General features: G+C 40.7%; 1 protein-coding gene across 1 annotated transcript in view; it reads right to left on the reverse strand.

The window, feature by feature from the left end:
• LOC126245770 (formylglycine-generating enzyme) overlaps positions 1 to 18,820 on the reverse strand; it is a 117,668-nt gene that overhangs the window by 55,680 nt on the left and 43,168 nt on the right. The window contains exon 2 of the mRNA XM_049948343.1: positions 777 to 948. Within this exon, the coding sequence (XP_049804300.1) occupies positions 777 to 948 (172 nt within the window). The remainder of the gene's footprint in view (positions 1 to 776; positions 949 to 18,820) is intronic.

The following is an 18,820-nucleotide window of genomic DNA, read 5'->3' on the forward strand; positions in this document are numbered from 1 at the left end:
GGGGGGGGGGGAAGGTAAACAGGCCATGGAAACAGGATGTAGATGAAGGAAAGCGAAGTAGAGATTTGCAATATGGAGACTGGAGAAACAAAAAACTACGGAAAATGTGAAGCAAGTACATTGTAGGGAATGATAGGAGCACCTTTGCACTTTGCCACTTAAACATTTACAGCTGTCAAGTCTTCTACATTATTGGAAAGTGACATGTTAGCTACTCTGTATGACCTTCCACAAATAACCCATTAATTTCAGAATCTATGGAACACAAGTATACAGAAATCTTGGATATACTGCAGTGCAGTATTAACTACAACAAATTTCTCAAATGATGATAAACCTTTAATTTGGTATTTTTCAACTTTTTCTATGTTGGTAAGCTGTAGATTACTGTTTGGCAGTAAACAGAATACAAGCTGTATAATGTGATTAATGGTAGCTACATTCCCCACTCCAATCTTAGAGAAACAGCCAAAGGGTAATGAATATCTTTGCATGTTTTCATACAGCTCTTTTCTTACCATTACACAATATGTGCCCACTTTCTGTCCAACAGATCTCCTCCTCGGGGAACCCAGCTGTCTTGTTTTTTCATCTCTGACTGTGGCTCAGTAACTCACTCATGAAATGTTCACCATGAAAAATTATACACAGACAAATAACTATACAATGCCTTTACACTGCAAAGGAGGAGATGATTTATCTTCACTAACAGCACAACAGTTATATTTTCTTTCCTTTCATTACGTACATACATACAAAAATAGCTTTGTACTTACCGATGCTCACCATGAGGCTGAATCTTGTTACCCCAAGGATATAAACGATTGTTGAGTCCAGCACGGCAGGCATATTCCCACTCAGCTTCAGTTGGTAATCTTTTCTGTGCCCAAGAACAGTATTTTGAAGCATCATTCCAGGACACATGGATCACCGGATGATCCATACGGTCTGAAACATACAAACTGAAAATTACTTCTAAGAATGAAGCACTAAAACTAGAAATAAAAGCATCAATCACAATACACATGCATATGCATGATGTGTCTCCCCAAGCTATACAACTCAGTGGGTGTATATTAACATCAGGTAAATTTTGTCTCTAAGCTTACTGTTTCTCTCCTGTTCATTAGTTCTTTAAAAGTTCCCGTCTTTCGAAAATTAAAAATAAATACACAAATAAATAAATTAGGGATTTAGGCTGAATCATTCTGTAAGCTAAATGAGAAACAAAATGTCTGCTTGTGTCTGTGTATGTGCGGATGGATATGTGTGTGAGTGTGTGCGCGCGAGTGTATAAATGTCCTTTTTTCCCCCAAGGTAAGTCTTTCCGCTCCCGGGATTGGAATGACTCCTTACCCCCTCCCTTAAAACCCACATCCTTTCATCTTTCCCTCTCCTTCCCTCTTTCCTGATGAGGCAACAGTTTGTTGCGAAAGCTTGAATTTTGTGTGTGTGTTTGTGTGTCTATCGACCTGCCAGCACTTTCGTTCGGTAAGTCACATCATCTTTGTTTTTAGATATATTTTTCCCACGTGGAATGTTTCCCTCTATATATATATATATATATATATATATATATATATATATATATATATATATATATATATACTTACTTATCGCGAATGGACCCAGAAGGATCACGCAAAGCTTTCTGACGTCGTTTCTTCCATACTTCTTTCATTCGTTCTCCATGTTTTCTTTTTCTTTCTTCTGTCCATTTTGTTCCTGGTCTCTTTAGTGCTTCCTTCTCCGACAATACATTCCACTTTTCCACCTTATTTCTAAAAGTTTTTCTATCTTTGACATCTTTAAGTTCAATATTTGCTTTTTGTAAATCTAATTTTACTTGGCTAATCCATGGTGTTGTTGATTTGACTTTTTCTATGTAAGTGAGAATTCTGTTGGTGAGTCGTGTGGGGGGAAGTCTAGTGACATGTCCATAAAATTTTAATCTTCGCCTTCTTATGTCTGCTGCCAGGTTTGATATAGTTTCTGTGGTTCTTCTTGATTGTATCCGGTATCCTTCTTCTGTTAATTTTGGACCTAAAATCTTTCTCATAATTTTTCATTCTTCTTTTAGTATTTTTTCTAAATCACATTTTGTGTGGAGTGTGAGCGTTTCACTAGCATATAGTGCTGCTGGCTTAATTACTGCGCAGTAGTGTCTGATTTTTGTGTTCGAGGAGATGCATTTTTTATTGTATATTTCATGTGTCATACCATATGCTCTCTTCATTTTCTGTTGTCTGATCTTCTGTGCAACTTTCTCTCCTCCGGTTGGCTCCAAAATTTCACCTAGGTATTTAAAATGTTTTACTCTATTTATTTTTCCATATTTTGTGTTCAAACTGTGTGTATATATATATATATATATATATATATATATATATATATATATATATATATATATATATATATAAAGAAAGATGATGAGACTTACCAAACAAAAGCGCTGGCAGGTCGATAGACACACAAACTGTTTGTGTGTCTATCGACCTGCCAGCGCTTTTGTTTGGTAAGTCTCATCATCTTTCTTTTTATATATATTTTTTCCACGTGGAATGTTTCCCTCTGTTATATATATATATATATATATATATATATATATATATATATATATATATATATATATATATACTTTTGGTACCATATTACTAGAGAACCTCCTGTTCTAATAATTCAACCTTCTTGCCAAACCAAGATAGATACAAGATACAAAACCCACGCCTACCACAGTAGTACAAGTTTATATGCCGACTATCTCTGCAGATGATGAAGAGATTGATGAAATAAATGATGAGATAATAGCAATTATTCAGATAGTGAAGGGAGATGAAAATTTAATAGTCATGGGTGATTGGAATTCGATAGTAGGAAAAGGAAGAGAAGGAAACGTAGTACGTGAATATGGAAGGGGGTGAGGAATGAAAGAGGAAGCCGCCTGGTAGAATTTTGCACAGAGCACAACTTAATCATAGCTAACACTTGGTTCAAGAATCATAAAAGAAGGTTGTATACATGGAAGAAGCCTGGAGATACTGACAGGTTTCAAATAGATTATATAATGGTCAGACAGAGATTTAGGAACCAGGGGCAGATGTGGACTGTAGATTAAAACTGAAGAAACTGCAAAAAGGTGGGAATTTGAGAAGATGGGACCTGGATAAACTGACTAAACCAGAGGTTGTAGAGAGTTTCAGGGAGAGCATTAGGGAAAGATTGACAAGAATGGGGGAAAGAAAAACAGTAGCAGAAGAATGGGTAGCTTTGAGAGATGAAATAGTGAAGGCAGCAGAGGATCAAGTAGGTAAAAAGATGAGGGCTAGTAGAAATCCTTGGGTAACAGAAGAGATACTGAATTTAATTGATGAAAGGAGAAAATCATAAAAATGCAGTAAACAAAGCAGGCAAAAAGGAATACAAACGTCTCAAAAATGAGATCTACAGGAAGTGCAAAATAGCTAAGCATGGATGATTAGAGGACAAATGTAAGAATGTAGAGGCGTATATCACTAGGGGTAAGATAGATACTGCCTACAGGAAAATTAGAGAGACCTTTGGAGAAAAGAGAACCATTTGCATGAATATCAAGAGCTCAGATGAAAACCCAGTTCTAAGCAAAGAAGGGAAAGCAGAAATGTGGAAGGAGTCTATAGAGGGTCTATACAAGGGCAATGTTCTTGAGGATAATATTATGGAAATGGAAGAGGATTTAGATGAAGATGAAATGGGAGATACGATACTGCATGAAGAGTTTGACAGAGCACTGAAAGACCTAAGTTGAAACAAGATCCAGGGAGTAGACAGCATTCCATTAGAACTACTGATAGCCTTGGGAGAGCCAGCCGTGACATAACTCTACCATCTGGTGAGCAAGACGTATGGGACAGGCAAAATGCCCTCAGACTACAAAAAGAATATAATAATTCCAAAGCCGAAGAAAGCAGGTGTTGACAGACGTGAAAATTACTGAACTATCAGCTTAATAAGTCACGGCTGCAAAATACTAACGCGAATTCTTTACAGACGAATGGAAAAACTGATAGAAGCCGACCTCGCAGAAGATCAGTTTGGATTCCGTAGAAATGTTGGAACATGTGAGGCAATACTGGCCCTATGACTTATCTTAGAAAATAGATTAAGGAAAGACAAATTTACGTTTCTAGCATTTGTAGACTTAGAGAAAGCTTTTGACAATGTTGACTGGAATACCCCGTTTCAAATTCTGAAGGTGGCAGGGGTAAAATACAGGGAGCGAAAGGCTATTTGCAATTTGTACAGAAACCAGATGGCAGTTATAAGAGTTGCGGGACATGAAAGAGAAGTAGTGGTTGGGAAGGGAGTGAGACAGGGTTGTAGCCTCTCCCCGATGTTATTCGGTCTGTATATTGAACAACCAGTAAAGGAAACCAAAGAAAAATTCGGAGTAGGAATTAAAATCCATGGAGATGAAATTAAAACTTTGAGGTTTGCCAATGACATTGTAATTCTGTCAGACAGCAAAGAACCTGGAAGAGCAGCTGAATGGAACGGACAGTGCCTTGAAAGGAAGATACAAGATGATCATCAACAAAAGCAAAACGAGGATAATGGAATGTAGTCGAATTAAGTCGGGTGATGCTGAGGGAATTAGATTAGGAAATGAGACAAAGTAGTAAAGGAGTTTTGCTATTTGGGGAGCAAAATAACTGATGATGGTCGAAGTAGAGAGGATATAAAATGTAGACTGGCAATTGAAAGGAAAGTGTTTCTGAGGAAGAGAAATTTGTTCACATCGAGCATAGATTTAAGTGTCAGGAAGTCGTTTCTGAAAGTATTTGTATGGAGCATAACCATGTATGGAAGTGAAATATGGACGATAAATAGTTTGGACAAGAAGAGAATAGAAGCTTTTGAAATGTGGTGCTACAGAAGAATGCTGAAGATTAGATGGGTAGATCACATAACTAATGAGGAGGTATTGAATAGAATTGGAGAGCAGATAAATTTGTGGCACTACATGACTAGAAGAAGGGATCGGTTGGTAGGACATATTCTGAGGCATCCAGGGATCACCAATTTAGTATTGGAGGGCAGCGTAAAGGGTAAAAATCGTACGGGGAGACCAAGAGATGAATACACTAAACAGATTCAGAAGGATGTAGGTTACAGTAGGTACTGGGAGATGATGAAGCTTGCACAGGATAGAGTAGCAGGGAGAGCTGCATCAAACCAGTCTCTGGACTGAAGACCACAACAACAACATGAAATTGTCAAGCCTTCTGGGAACTGGCTCAATGTGTGTGCATTTCCCGAAAAGCCCTCAGCAACAACAATGAAATGAAGAACTGGATGATTCTGTAACAATGATGCTGCACCAATATCCAAGAATAGCCATCTACATTCTTAAGCGAATTTCTACTGAAAAAAATAATTAGTTGCTGTGGCATATTACACACATACAAGTGATAGACAAATACCACACTTTACTACCAAGTCAGTCATATTCCATAGCTTGCAGGAGAATGAAAGAATAGGAAAACTACTGACAGGTAAGGCAGAGATTCAGTCACTTTACTCAAAATAAACAGTCAATAGAGACATAATTAGAATTAATGTAATCAGATGCTTAGAACATAGAATCACTGGTCGTCAAATTAACAAGGAGGTAGCAGTGCATCTACATGAAGGTAGCAAATCAAGACTAGTCTTCATGTATAATACCAAACATAGGCAAGATTCTGAACGGAAAGGAGACGCTCCGTTTTACAGACTACAGAAAGTGCCTTTGCTCTGACTGAAGCAATTTGTTAGTTAATTAAGGAGGAAATATCCCTGGTAAGTGCTGCTGGAAGAAACTTAGCAATGTTGCTAGACGATTAACACAAAAATTATAATTTCCAACATTACACATTATTGCAACAAATTTCAACAATAAAGAGCTGCAGTACTATTCTCACATGAAAAGCAAACCAGTAAACATTTTCCTGATAATATCAAATGTGCATAATGGTATATTATATGAATGTTCATCTTTGAATGTATTAAGGGCGTTCAAAAAGAAAGAGCCGGAGTCTGGAATGTGCAAAACCAGTGGCAGGACGATAATATTGTGACGTGTTTAATGAGATGTGGTTCCGACCACAGTGTGGAAGCTCACATTTCGTCGCTAGAGGGCATGCGTGCACGTCATGTGACTACACATAGCTAGCAGCAGCATGCATCAATCGTCCAACACTGCCAGTTGCGTTGCGAACAATGACATGGAGGCATCAAAAGAAGAGCATAGAGGTGTTATTCGTTTTCTGACAAAGGAAGAGTAGGAGGAACGGACATTCATCGATGAATTTCAGAAGTTTACGGCAAACAATGCATGTCCCTTGCCAGGGTCAAGGTGTGGCACAAGCGCTTCAGGGCAGCTGATGATGCACATGTCTGGAGCATCACACTGCATTACCGATGACATCATCCAGCTGGTGGATGCACTCATTACCCAGGACTGCTGGGTGACAGTGAAAGCCATAGCCGCCGTAGTCGGATTTAGCATCTGAAGTGTTCACACCATCATGAAGGAACGACTGCACATGTGCAAAGTGAGTGCCCAATGGGTGCTCCACAGTGTTCAACCACACCAGGAAGCATGTCAAATAGCCCACTGTCTTGCTCATCTGCAGCCCTATGTTCAGGAAGGGAATGCGTTCCTGGCACGAGTGGAGGCTAGAGACGAGTCATGGTGTCATCACTTCAAACCAGAATCAAAACGACAAAGTCTCCAGTGGAAGCATCCAGGGTCACCACTACAAAAAAGACAAGGCCATCCACATGAGTCCAGGAAAGGCTATGCCGACTTCTTCTTTGATCAAGATGGCCATACGGCCAACACAGTCGCAGCATTCCTGCAGAAATTCAAATGGGAGGTTCTTGGCCACCCTCCATACAGTACAGACCTCTCTCCCTGTGATTATGCCAATTCTGGTCCCCTTAAAAAGGCTCTGAGGGGCAAATGATTCACCTCTGACAACGATGTCCAGCTGTACATGCAGAACTGGTTAACATCAGAGCCTCGGGAATTTTATGAGAGAGCCATTCACTGCATTGTGTCTCAACAGCCAAGCTCAATACTTCTAACATATGGGTACTGGTTACTGTAGTTATGCCTCCGGCTTGTTTGTTTTTGAATACCCCTTATACATCAGCTTTAGTAAGCATGAACATTACATTCAAACAAAAATTAACATTAGAATACCATTGAATGAATACAACTGCTGTTACTTCTATGACTGCTGATTTATCGGAAATATTAGTTGAAAAGACCTGTTTAGGTTCAAATGGCTCTGAGCACTATGGGACTTAGCTTCTGAGGTCATCAGTCCCCTAGAACTTAGAACTACTTAAACCTAACTAACCTAAGGACATCACACACATCCATGCCCAAGGCAGGATTCGAACCTGCGACCGTAGCGGTCACGTGGTTCCAGACTGAAGCGCCTAGAACCGCACGGCCACACTGGCCGGCAAGCCTGTTTAGCTTTCTCTTTTTTTTATTATTTGCTTTCTCAGAACATTACAGATAACATAAAAAATTCATAAAAATAAACACATAAAAGTTCACTATCTCACACAAATAAATTTCACTTGAATTTATTTCACCTATTCTCACTTTCACTTTTCCTTGATCTGCTCTAAACAATTTCCAACACTATACTGACATATGTGGTTCCCCATTCCTCCTGGATACCCTTCTGAACTGGAAAGTATTTTCACTGTGACAGAATAATTAAATATTCAAGAGTGTTCACGAACATTCTAGACGGAACATTCTGGCCACTCTCAGCCACTTCAGTACTTGATTCCTAGTAGCTTAACTTTCCATAAGTAGTCCACTGGTGCAGTGCCCACTTTTGACACCTATATCTCTGAACCGAAAAGTTAGTATTTATGGGCTGTCCCAACCATCTTGCACGTTTAGTTACAATTCAGCAATGGTTCTTGCAGGTTGTGGAGACCAACTGAATTCCCCCTTCACCATATCCCACAAGTGTTTTTCTGTCGAAGGACATATGTTTTCCTATTCAAACTGCACATCAATTTCCTATCAACAGATGTATGTTGTCCTGCTTGATAACCAAATTACCTCCCCCCTTCTGAGGCTGCATACATGGCCAAACTGATCTTACCAGCTGTAAAAAAAGCTGTATTGCCTGGTTGGTCAAGAGGTCCTGAAGGGTAGATCGGCACTGTGTTGTATACTTGAGATTGTCTAGCACGGAGAGATTTGAGGCTCACCCATTTAGAGAGAGAGAGAGAAAGAGAGAGAGAGAGAGAGAGAGAGAGAGAGAGAGAGAGAGAGTGAGTGTGTTTCTGATTGTTTATCAGCAAAATGTCCCATTACGGCAGCTTTCTTCTTCTTCTTCTTCTTCTTCTTCTTCTTCTTCTTCTTCGTCTTCATCAAATTTCATTCCTCGAAGATCTTTCTTCAGTTTGGAGAAGAGATAGTAGTCACTTGGGGCTAGATCTGGACTATAGTGGGGTAGTCAATCTCCTGGAAGCCATATTCCTTTATAGCAGCCTTCACAACTGCCACTGTGTGCTGGGGTGCATTGTCATGGGGAGATGAACACCATGTGACAACCTTCGTTGCCTCCAGTTTGATGGAGTAATTTGTGCAGAAGTGGAGCATAATATTGTGCATTCACAATGGTATTCCTTTCTTTGATATCAAGTAAGAGAATTCCACTGGAATCCCAGAAGATTGTTGTCATGGCCCCTTTGTGTACCGAGTGACCTTTGCCTTTCTTGGCGGAGCTTCGCCGGTTTTATGCCATTCAAAAGATTCTCTTTTGGATAGAGGATCATAATAAAGAAACATAGTTTCCTTCCCTGTAACAATGGATTCCAGTAATTATTTCTGGTTGTCAAGGCACAGCTCAAAAAACTTGGTGCAACAACTCACATGCTGCTCCTTTTGCACAGCAGAGAAGTCTAGGCACCCATCTTGCACTGACCTTTTTCATGTGCAAGTAATCATGCATGAGCCAAAACACAATTGTTTTATGTAAGTCTAACCTTACTGCATTTCCTTGAGTTTCAATCATTTGTCACACAGAACTTCACTTTTAACAACAGAGATGGTTTCCTTAGTCATCACCTCAACAGGTCAACCAACACATGAATCATCAGCAATGCTATATCCACCTAGAGGAAACTGTTTAGACCATTCCTTCACTGTGGAGTATGAAGAGAGAGCATCAGCATAAATACCATCTAAGTGGACTTTGATTTTAGCTGGTGCAAATCCTTCTTTTGTCAGGAACTTTATCACTGCATACTACTCAATTTCATCCACTGCAATAGCACAGCACACACCGTCTCACTCGAACAAGTGTCACCATTCTACTGAGGCTAGCAGTGGGCTATAATTCAGGTGCGAATCTACTGACAGGTATCGTTAACTCCCCTCCAAGGCATTTTAATCTTCACACTCATATTCAAAGTCAGGCCAAAAACTTATGGAACCTACCTCGTACTGGCTACTTTTGTACAGTCTCACGGAGGTTGAAAATTATGTTGTGATATGCTTTGCTGGTTTCACACTGTGCACCTATTATGTAGTGCCTTTCATGTCCTATCAGCTGTTTTTACTTGTTGTTGAGCAGGGGACCACTGAAAGTACACCCACAACAGTCAGATGTGTAAAGTTGGAAACTGATTACGTGAAGGAAATGTGGCTAGTATGGAACAACATACATTAAACAAAACAACTGCATCATTAATTTGTACTTTCAATTAACCAAAAACATTAAACCATTGTCCAGTACATTTAGGTGACAAAAAGTCATGGAACAGTGATCTGCACATACACAGACAGTGGTATTATCACATACACAAGCTATAAAAGGGTAGTACATTTTTGGAGCTGTCATTTGTACTCAGGTGATCCAGGTGAAAAGGTTTCTGAAATAATTATAGTCACATGACAGAAATTAACAAACTTTGAACACAGAATGGTAGTTGGAGCTAGACGCATAGGACATTCCATTTTGGAAATCATTAGGGAGTTCAATATTCCCAGCAATATTCACAGCATCAAGAATGTGCCACGAGTACCACATATCAGGCGTTACTTCTCACCAGGGACAAAGGAGATGTGTTTGCATAAAGTTGTCAGTGGCAACGAACAAGCGACACTGCACAAAATAATTGCAGAAATCAAATGGTTCAAATGGCTCTGAGCACTATGGGACTTAACTTCTGAGGTCTTCAGTCCCCTATAACTTAGAACTACTTAAACCTAACTAGCCTAAAGACATCACATACACCCACGCCCGAGACAGGATTCGAACCTGCGACCATAGCGGTCGTGCGGTTCCAAACTGTAGTGCCTAGAACCAATCTGCCACCTCAGCCGGCCTGCAGAAATCAATGTGGGATGTATGACAAACTTATCCATTAGAATAGTGGAGCAAAATTTGGCACTAACGGGTTATGGCAGCAGACAAATGACATGAGTGCCCTTGCTAACAGGACAACATCGTCTGCAGTGTCTCTCCTGGGCTCATGTCCATATTGGTTGGACCCTAAACAGCTGTAAAACTGCAGCCTATCCAAGTGAGTCCCAATTTCAGTTGGTAAGAGCTGACTTTAAAGTTCGAGTGTGGTGCAGACCCAACAAAGCCAAGGGCCCAGGTTGTCAGCAAGGTAATGTGCAAGCTACTAGTGACTCAATAATGGCGTGGGCTGTGTTTACAGGGAATGGACCGGGTCCTTTGGTACAACTGAACCGATCATTGACTGGAAATGATTATGTTCGGCTACTTGGTGCCCATTTTCAGCCATTCATGGACTTCATGTTCTATCACCATGTCACCGGGCCACAATTGTTCGCGACTGGTTTGAGGAACATTCAGGACAATTTGAGTGAATGATTTGGCCACCCAGATCACACCAAACATGAATCCCATCAAACATTTCTGGGGCATAATCGAGAGGCCAGTTCATGCACAAAACCCTGCACCGGCAACACTATTGCAATTATGGGCAGCTATAGAGGCAGCACGGCTCAATATTTCTGCAGGGGACTTCCAACGACTTGTTAGGCCCGTTTCCGAATCGAGTTGCTGCAATACACCGGGCAAAAGGAGATCCGACATGATATTAGGAGGTATCCCATGACTTTTGTCACCTCATTGTCTATATGTATAAACAAAAGTGAGATGAAATCATTGGATTCTGCATCTTTGGAATTTTTTTTGTGTTTTGACGCTCTCACAGAAAATACCATATCCCCACTAATGTGTCCACAAATCCTTTCCTGAAATAAAAGTTTAAAACTGTAAAGGCGTTTACTGAACAAACCACTTCAACATTCTTATGAAAACTGGTGATAAATAGAAAATTTTTCAGTGACTCAGCATAAATGATAATTTACAGAAATTGAATGAAACACTATAAACATGCCTCAACTCACGAAGTGTGGTCTCACGCACTGTGTGAAAATTTTTGTACTCACTCTCCAAGGTCAGTTGTGATGGAATGCGTTGACACTCCCCTGCTGTTGGTTGCATTATTGCATTTTTTGTTTGTTGCTGATACGTGTTACAGATAGGTGTCAGGATTTCCTTGCCAGCGCCTCATGAACTACGTGCCTGTTTTCTTCAGTATGGTACTGAATCATACAGAATGTATCAGCAGGAACGTGTCAGTTTTAACTGTGCCGAGTTTGATAAAATTGTTAATGGTGTAAGGAAGTGGGTGTCAGTGACACAGATCAAGACACAGACCAAAAAAAAAAATTATGACAGTTTTACAATAACCAGTGATCACAGTTCTGCTATCTAACAAGAGCATCATTCAGAGGAAGGATTTCAGGAAAGTAGTGATGAGGATCTGTCTGTTTCTCCAATAAAAGTTTTAGTTACAATCTAATGTGTTATGAGTGATACCGGTGTAAGAAAAATGTCCATCCCAACAAGGAACGTCAATTTTGCAGACTTTCTTTTGGACCCATCAAGTGGAATTTTTATATGTAAATTTAAATCCTGGAATTTAATTTCACGTGGAAATTTTCTTACTACAGAGATGGTATAACTTTTCAGAATGTAAAATTCACTTCTCTAACAGTCCATTTACGTGTACTATTTAAAAAACTGCAATGTATGTGATTTTGTGTGATATATGGCCAAATGCTGCAGGCTTCATTTAATGCAGTAAAATATACAAGGAACATTGAAACAATACTTAAATAATTGTAAAAATAAATGTTATACAACAAATTAAAAATTTCAACTGACTTGTGCCTTAAACCTTAGTTTAAACATATGGGTTCTATAGAACCCCTCTCTTACTATACGTTACAGAAGTGTCATCTCATGAGTTAAGGGATATACTACTGCGAAACAGCAGGGATGGGAGCGTAAATCGCAAAATTGTCTCTGTTAACAATACTGTTGCGCAGGTTCGTAATAAAGCACAGCATACCAGAGTTCAGCAAATCATATACTTAAAAACTCTTATGCAATTTTGTAAAACATACAAAATATGGATTAATAAAGTAGAACTACGGGGAAACTAATCACCAACAAATGTCAAGAGAAAGGCTGAAAGAGTATTAATATCATGTTTTTTTGACATTGCGATGATACTAAATGTTTTTTAAAATTTTTATAACGATTTCTGCGTAATTAGCTATAGCTTAAAATTCAAGAAAATATTGAATAAAACAAGATTCTTATTTTTTAAATTCGTTTTTACTTTTTTATTATTAGTTCTGTGTGATTAGTTATGGTTTAAAAGTGAAGTAATAATGGAAGAAAACAGTTTTTTACAATTTTGTAAAATTTCATGAACCCCTCAAAATCAACAAGGCGTTCCATCAGAACACAAAGAGCCCACAGTGTTCCCTCAAAGGAGGCATTTGAGAAACGTTGGTCTAGAGTATAGTGTGCAAGCTATAACTCTTAAAAAGAAGAGGTGGCTCTAGGGATGGGGAGCATGCACACGTGAGTATTACAGTTCTGAACATAGTCTACTAATTAGTTTGTACCACATAAAGCTCTGCTAGGTTTCTTCATTCAGATTCCAATGAAAGCAAGAGACATCTAAAAGCTTTTTCAGTCATCAGTCTTCTCACTAGTTTCACAGGGCCCACCACGAAATCGTCTCCTGTGCCAACCTTTCCACCTCAGAGTAGCACTCGCAACCTACGTCCTCAATTATTTGCTGGATATATTCCAATCTCCATGTTCCCCTACAATTTTTACCCTCAACAGCTCCTTCTATTTAGTACCATGGAAGTTATTCCCCGATACCTTAACAGGTGTCCTGTCATCCTGTCCCTTCTTCTTGTTAGTGTTTTCTATATATTCCTTTCCTCACAAATTCTGCGGAGGAACTCCTCGGTCCTTATGTTATCAGTCCACCTAATTTCCAATATTCTTCTGTAGCAACACATCTCAAATGCTTTGATTCTCTTCCGTTCCGGTTTTTCCACATTCCATGTTTCACTATCATATAATGCTATACTCCGAGTGTACAGTCTCAATTTTTTTCCTGAAATTAAGACCTATATTTGATATTAACAGACTTCTCTTGACCAGGAATGCCCCATTCTGCCAGTGCTAGTCTGCTCTTTATGTTCTCCTTGCTCCGTCTTTCATGGGTTATTTTGTCGCCTAGATAACAGAATTCCTCGACTTCATCTGCATCATCCCCAATTCTGATGTTAAGTTTCTAGTTGATTCATTTCTGCTACTTCTCAGTACTTTCATTTTTCATTGATTTACTCTCAATCCATATTCTGTATTCATTAGACTGTTCATTCCATTTAACAGATCCTGTAATTCTTCTTCCCTTGTACTGAGGATAGCAATGTCATCAGTAAATCTTATGTGAATCTTATTGATATCCATTCACGCTCAATTTTAATCTCGCACCTGAATGTGTCTTTTATGTCCACACATTGCTTCTTTGATGTATAGAATCAATAGTAGGGGCAAAAGACTACATCCCTGTCTTACACACTTTTTAGCCTGAGCACTTGGTTTGTGGTCTCCCAATCTTATTGTCCCTCTTGGTTCTTTACATACCATACACTACCCCTCTTTGCCTATAGCTTAACCCTCCTTTCCTCAGAATATCAGTATTCAATACTGTCAAAAGCTTTTTCCAGGTCGACAAACCCTATGAATGTGTCTTTATTTTTCCTTCAGTCTTGTTTCCATAATCAACTGCAACGTCATAACTGTCTCTCTGGTGCCTTTACCTTTCCTATAGCTTAACTGATCATCAGCTAACAGATCCTCAATTTTCTTTTCCATTCTTCTGTATATTATTCTTGTTATTAACTTGGATGCAAGAGCTGTTATGCTGATTGAGCGATAATTCTCACATTTGTCGGCTCTTGTTATCTTTGGAATGGCGTGGATGATGTTTTTCCTAAAGTCATGCCATATCGCCAGTCTCTTAGATTCTACAGATCAATGTGGAAAGTCTTTTTGTTGCCACTTCCCCCAATGGTGTTAGAAATTCCAGTGGAATGTTATCTATTCCTTCTGCCTTATTTGATCTTAAATCCTGCGAAGCTCTTTTAAATTCTGACTAATACTGGATCCTATATGTTTTCTACAGACCAATGTTTCTTCTTCTATCACATTGTCTGACAAGTCCTCCGCCTCATACGGACTTTCAATGTACTCTTTCCACCTATCCGTTCTCTCCTTTACATTTAACAGTGGAATTCCTATTGCACTCTTAAAGTTCCCTCCTTGGCTTTTAATTTCACCAAAGGCTGTTTTGACTGTCCTATATGCTGAATCAGTCCTTCCGACAATCAATTCTTTTTCAATTTCTTCATATTTTTCACGCAGCCATTTCACCTTAGTTTCCCTGCACTTCCTATTTATTTCATTCCTCAGCGACTCTTATTTCTGTATTCCTGAATTTCCTTGAACATTTTTTTCTTCCTCCTTTCATCAATCAGCTGAAATATTTCTTGTTACCCATGGTTTCTTCACAGTTACCTTCTTTGCATCTATGTTTTTCTTTCCAACTTCTGTGATTGCCCTTTTTAGAGATGTCCACTCCTCTTCATCGGTACTGCATACTGAGCTATTCCTTATTGCTGCATCTATAACGGTTTTTATCTCTGTATTGGTTGGTTGGTTGTATGATTAAAGAGAACAAACTACTAGGTCATCAGTCCTTTTTTCCTCTAACAGATAGTTCTACATAGCTGTGCATCAGAGATGGCCTACCATACAAAACCCAGGGGAAGGAAACCCAAATGTCAATGAAGACTAGATAAGGGACAAAGAGGAGAAAGGAAGACACAGGAAAAAAGGCAGGTGAGGTGCCCCATCTAGGGAGCAGCCGGAAGACCCCAAAAGCAGAGTGCAATGAGGGGACATATATCCCCCATCCCCCTGCCACTTACCAGAGGTACCCCCATCAGAAACTGCCTAGGAAAGACTGGTAGCACGAACAGAGCAAGACAAGCACAGAGAGACAAAAGATGAACGAGTCTAACAGACCATGGGGGAGGAGGGAAGAAGAGGAAAAGAGCAGGTACGATTAGGACCGGGCTGGACCACCAAGCCCACACAGCCACAGCCAGGTCTGGACAGAGGAGGCAACAGAGTGCTCTGCCAACTCCACAATTGGTCGATAACGTTAAGTGGCCCTCCTTTAAAGAGAGCAGTAAAAGCCCTTTCACAAATAAAATGTAAAACTAAGTGAGCCGCTGAGGCATAATCTTCTAACACCAGGGGTAGCGAGTCAGGGAGATTAACAGGCTGGCTAAGTTGGGACATCCCACCAAAATGTGAACCACTGTCAAATGGGAACCACAACAAGAATATGACCATCAGTCAGACAAGTATGGCTGATGCAGAGCTGGCAAAGGACAGTAGAGTTCTTGTGAGAGGACTGTACGGAAACCTTCACAGATTTGTAGTTTCCTTTATCACCTGCGGTTTGGTGAAGTCAGAGTGAGTCATTCCTTATTCCAGAGCCCTAAAAATTGATGGCGTAATACTGATAGGTGATCTGTTCCCAGAATATCAATCTCAAGAGTCAGTTTACTGGTAGCCAGTTTGGCTAAGTTATCACCGAGTTCATTCCCTGGATCCCAAAGTGTCCCAGGGTTACACAAGGGTTACTAAGTGTCCGTATTTTTCAAGGGCATACAGAGAAGCCTGTATAGCCACGACCACGGGATGGCAAGGGTAACACTTGTTGAGAGCTTGCAAAAGGCTGGAGTCGATGCACATCTGGTGTGGGAACGGATATGCTGAAGAGCACGAGAGATAGCTACTAACTGCACAGTGAAAACACTACAATCATTCGGCAAGGAACGCAGCTCAGTATGTCCTGCATGAGTTAAGCAAAGTCTATGTGACCAGCAACCACTGAGCCATTAGATTTTGTCTGAACCCCAGGCTGCACCAAGGACAGAAAAAAATTGGTGGCAGAGGGCCTTGGGATTAACTGAGTCTTTCAGACCTTATGATAGATCAAGACAAAGTTGTGGCTGAGGGATGCACCATGGAGGAGAACTGGTAGAGGAAACAACTAGTGTTCAGAGATGAAGGACCAAGTGTGGATGTGGCCATAATCTCTAATCTGGGCCGCCATTGTGGAGATGGATTTCCATGTTTCGAAAGAGGAGACAGTAGATTGGATGCTTAGGGGAGCTACGAACTTGTGTAGCATAACTGGCAAGCAGTTGTTGGCACCTGAACTGCAGTGGAGGGACCCCAGCCTCCATGAGTAAGCTGTTCACAGGGCTAGTTTGAAATGCTCCTGGTCACGAATTGAACCTCGCATTAGTGTAGTGGATCAGTATCCGAAACGCTGAGAGTGATACCGAACTGTATGCCAGCTCCCATTATCAAGACAAGATTGTATCAGGCCTTTGTAACACTGCAGAAGGATAATACAATCTGCATCCCAGCTGGAGTTACTCAGGCAGTGAAGGGTATCAAGGTACAGCCAGCACTTCCCCTTAAGCTAGCAAAGGGGGAATCAATGTCAACCGAGCATTGAAGCCCAGCCCTAAAAAGGTGTAAGTCTCTACCAAATCGAGTAGTTGGTTATCACGGTAAAATTCTGGTTGTGGGTAAGCGGTACAGTGAAATCCAAAAGCTGTGTGCGAGGGGCTATTCCTCAGCCTTTCATATGACACCTTGCAGTCAACATTCAGTGACACTCACATTAGAGGAGCAATAGTAGAGGCAAAAGTTGTCTGTATACAAGGAGGGTGATACTGAGGACACCACAGCTGCTGCTATAATAAAGAGATGGACACTCAATACAGAGCCCTCCGGGACCCCTTCTCTTGGATGTGGGGAGAACTGTGGGAGCCATCAACTTGAACCTGAAAAATACAAAGAGAAAAGAAGCTCTGGATAAAAATCTGGAGTGGACCCTGACAACTCCACACATATAAGGTAACTGTCCATTTCTAGATAGTGCTACCCGGTTTAAGTAATGGAATGATGATGTTTTCTTGCCTTGAGCGTTTGGTTGTGGATGCAGTCTGGCCCTGGGGCTGTATCAGGGCAGGGGGCTAGGACAATGATGAGTTCTCATTCGCTGAATGGAGCATTATATGGCTCCAGATGACATGTAGTGAAAGATAACTGTTTTCGCTCCACCTACTGTTTTAGGACACAAAATGCTGGTTGATAATTCTCAGACGCAGAGACTCGAGCATTATGCAGAGCAGAAAGTTCTGCAACTGCCTCTGGATCAGTGTAGACAGCACCATTCAAGGTAATACCAGATACACCTACAGGTGTTTGGTATCCACAGAGACATCTGACCTTAGCCCAAACCTGTGAAGGAGAGGTATGTGGTCTGATTGTTGAAATGTACCACTCCCAGAATTCTTGCTTCCGCCATTTTATTAGGTGGTGCACCCAGGCACAGAGCCACTTAAAGGTAGTAAGGTGCCCCCATCAACTGATGCCACTTATGGCATTGGAGAGCCTGCCTACAATCTTTAATGGTCTCTGCAATTTCTGACTGCCACCAAGGCACTGTCTTCCATCGGGGTGATCGCAAGGAACCAGGGATCGCTAATCAACTGCTGAATGAATGGCTGTAGTTGTATTTTGGTCTGTGTCATCGATATCACCATGGGGCAGGAAGCCAAAGGTGACAGCAGAAGCAAAAGCACCTCAGTTAACACTGCTGAGAACGTATCTCGGCAGGCATCCAGGTCAGTGACGCTGAGGGAGGGACAAGAAGATTCGGAAGTAGTCACTACCACACAGGTATTCATAGACCCTCCTGTGGATGGATGGGAGAAGACAAGGGCTGCAGATAGAAAGGTAAATTGCCAAGAAAGATCTGTGTGCCACAATGAAGCATGTGAAGGCACCAGTATTCAAGACACAAAGGTCAAGTTGTGCCACCAAGTTTCCATGGTCTTTCCGTGGCCAATGGTTGCTGTTCCACCTCACACAGAGTTACGGGCCTCGAAATCACCCAAGATTAGGAAAGATGGGGGTAGCTGAGAAACCAATGCAAATGATATGTTCTGAGACATATCACCATCAGGAGGAAGGTAAAACTTACGTATGGTAATATCCTGAAATGCCTTTCCCCCCAGCCACAGCCTCAAAAAGTGTACTACGAGGCACGAGTTTCCTATATAGAGTGTCCAGAATAAATGTGCAAACTTTGCTGGACCCCCTGTCATAGTTAGGGCAATTCTTATATCATCACTGGTATCCATGAAGGGCCAGAGTCTGTGTTTCCGAAAACCAGTCTTCTGAAGGGCAATGCAGAAGGCAGGGGAGGTGCTTAAAAGATGTCACAGCTCAGCCAAGTGGTAGAAAAA

The sequence above is a fragment of the Schistocerca nitens genome, chromosome 1 (assembly GCF_023898315.1).
Source record: "Schistocerca nitens isolate TAMUIC-IGC-003100 chromosome 1, iqSchNite1.1, whole genome shotgun sequence".
Taxonomy (NCBI): Eukaryota; Metazoa; Arthropoda; class Insecta; order Orthoptera; family Acrididae; genus Schistocerca; species Schistocerca nitens.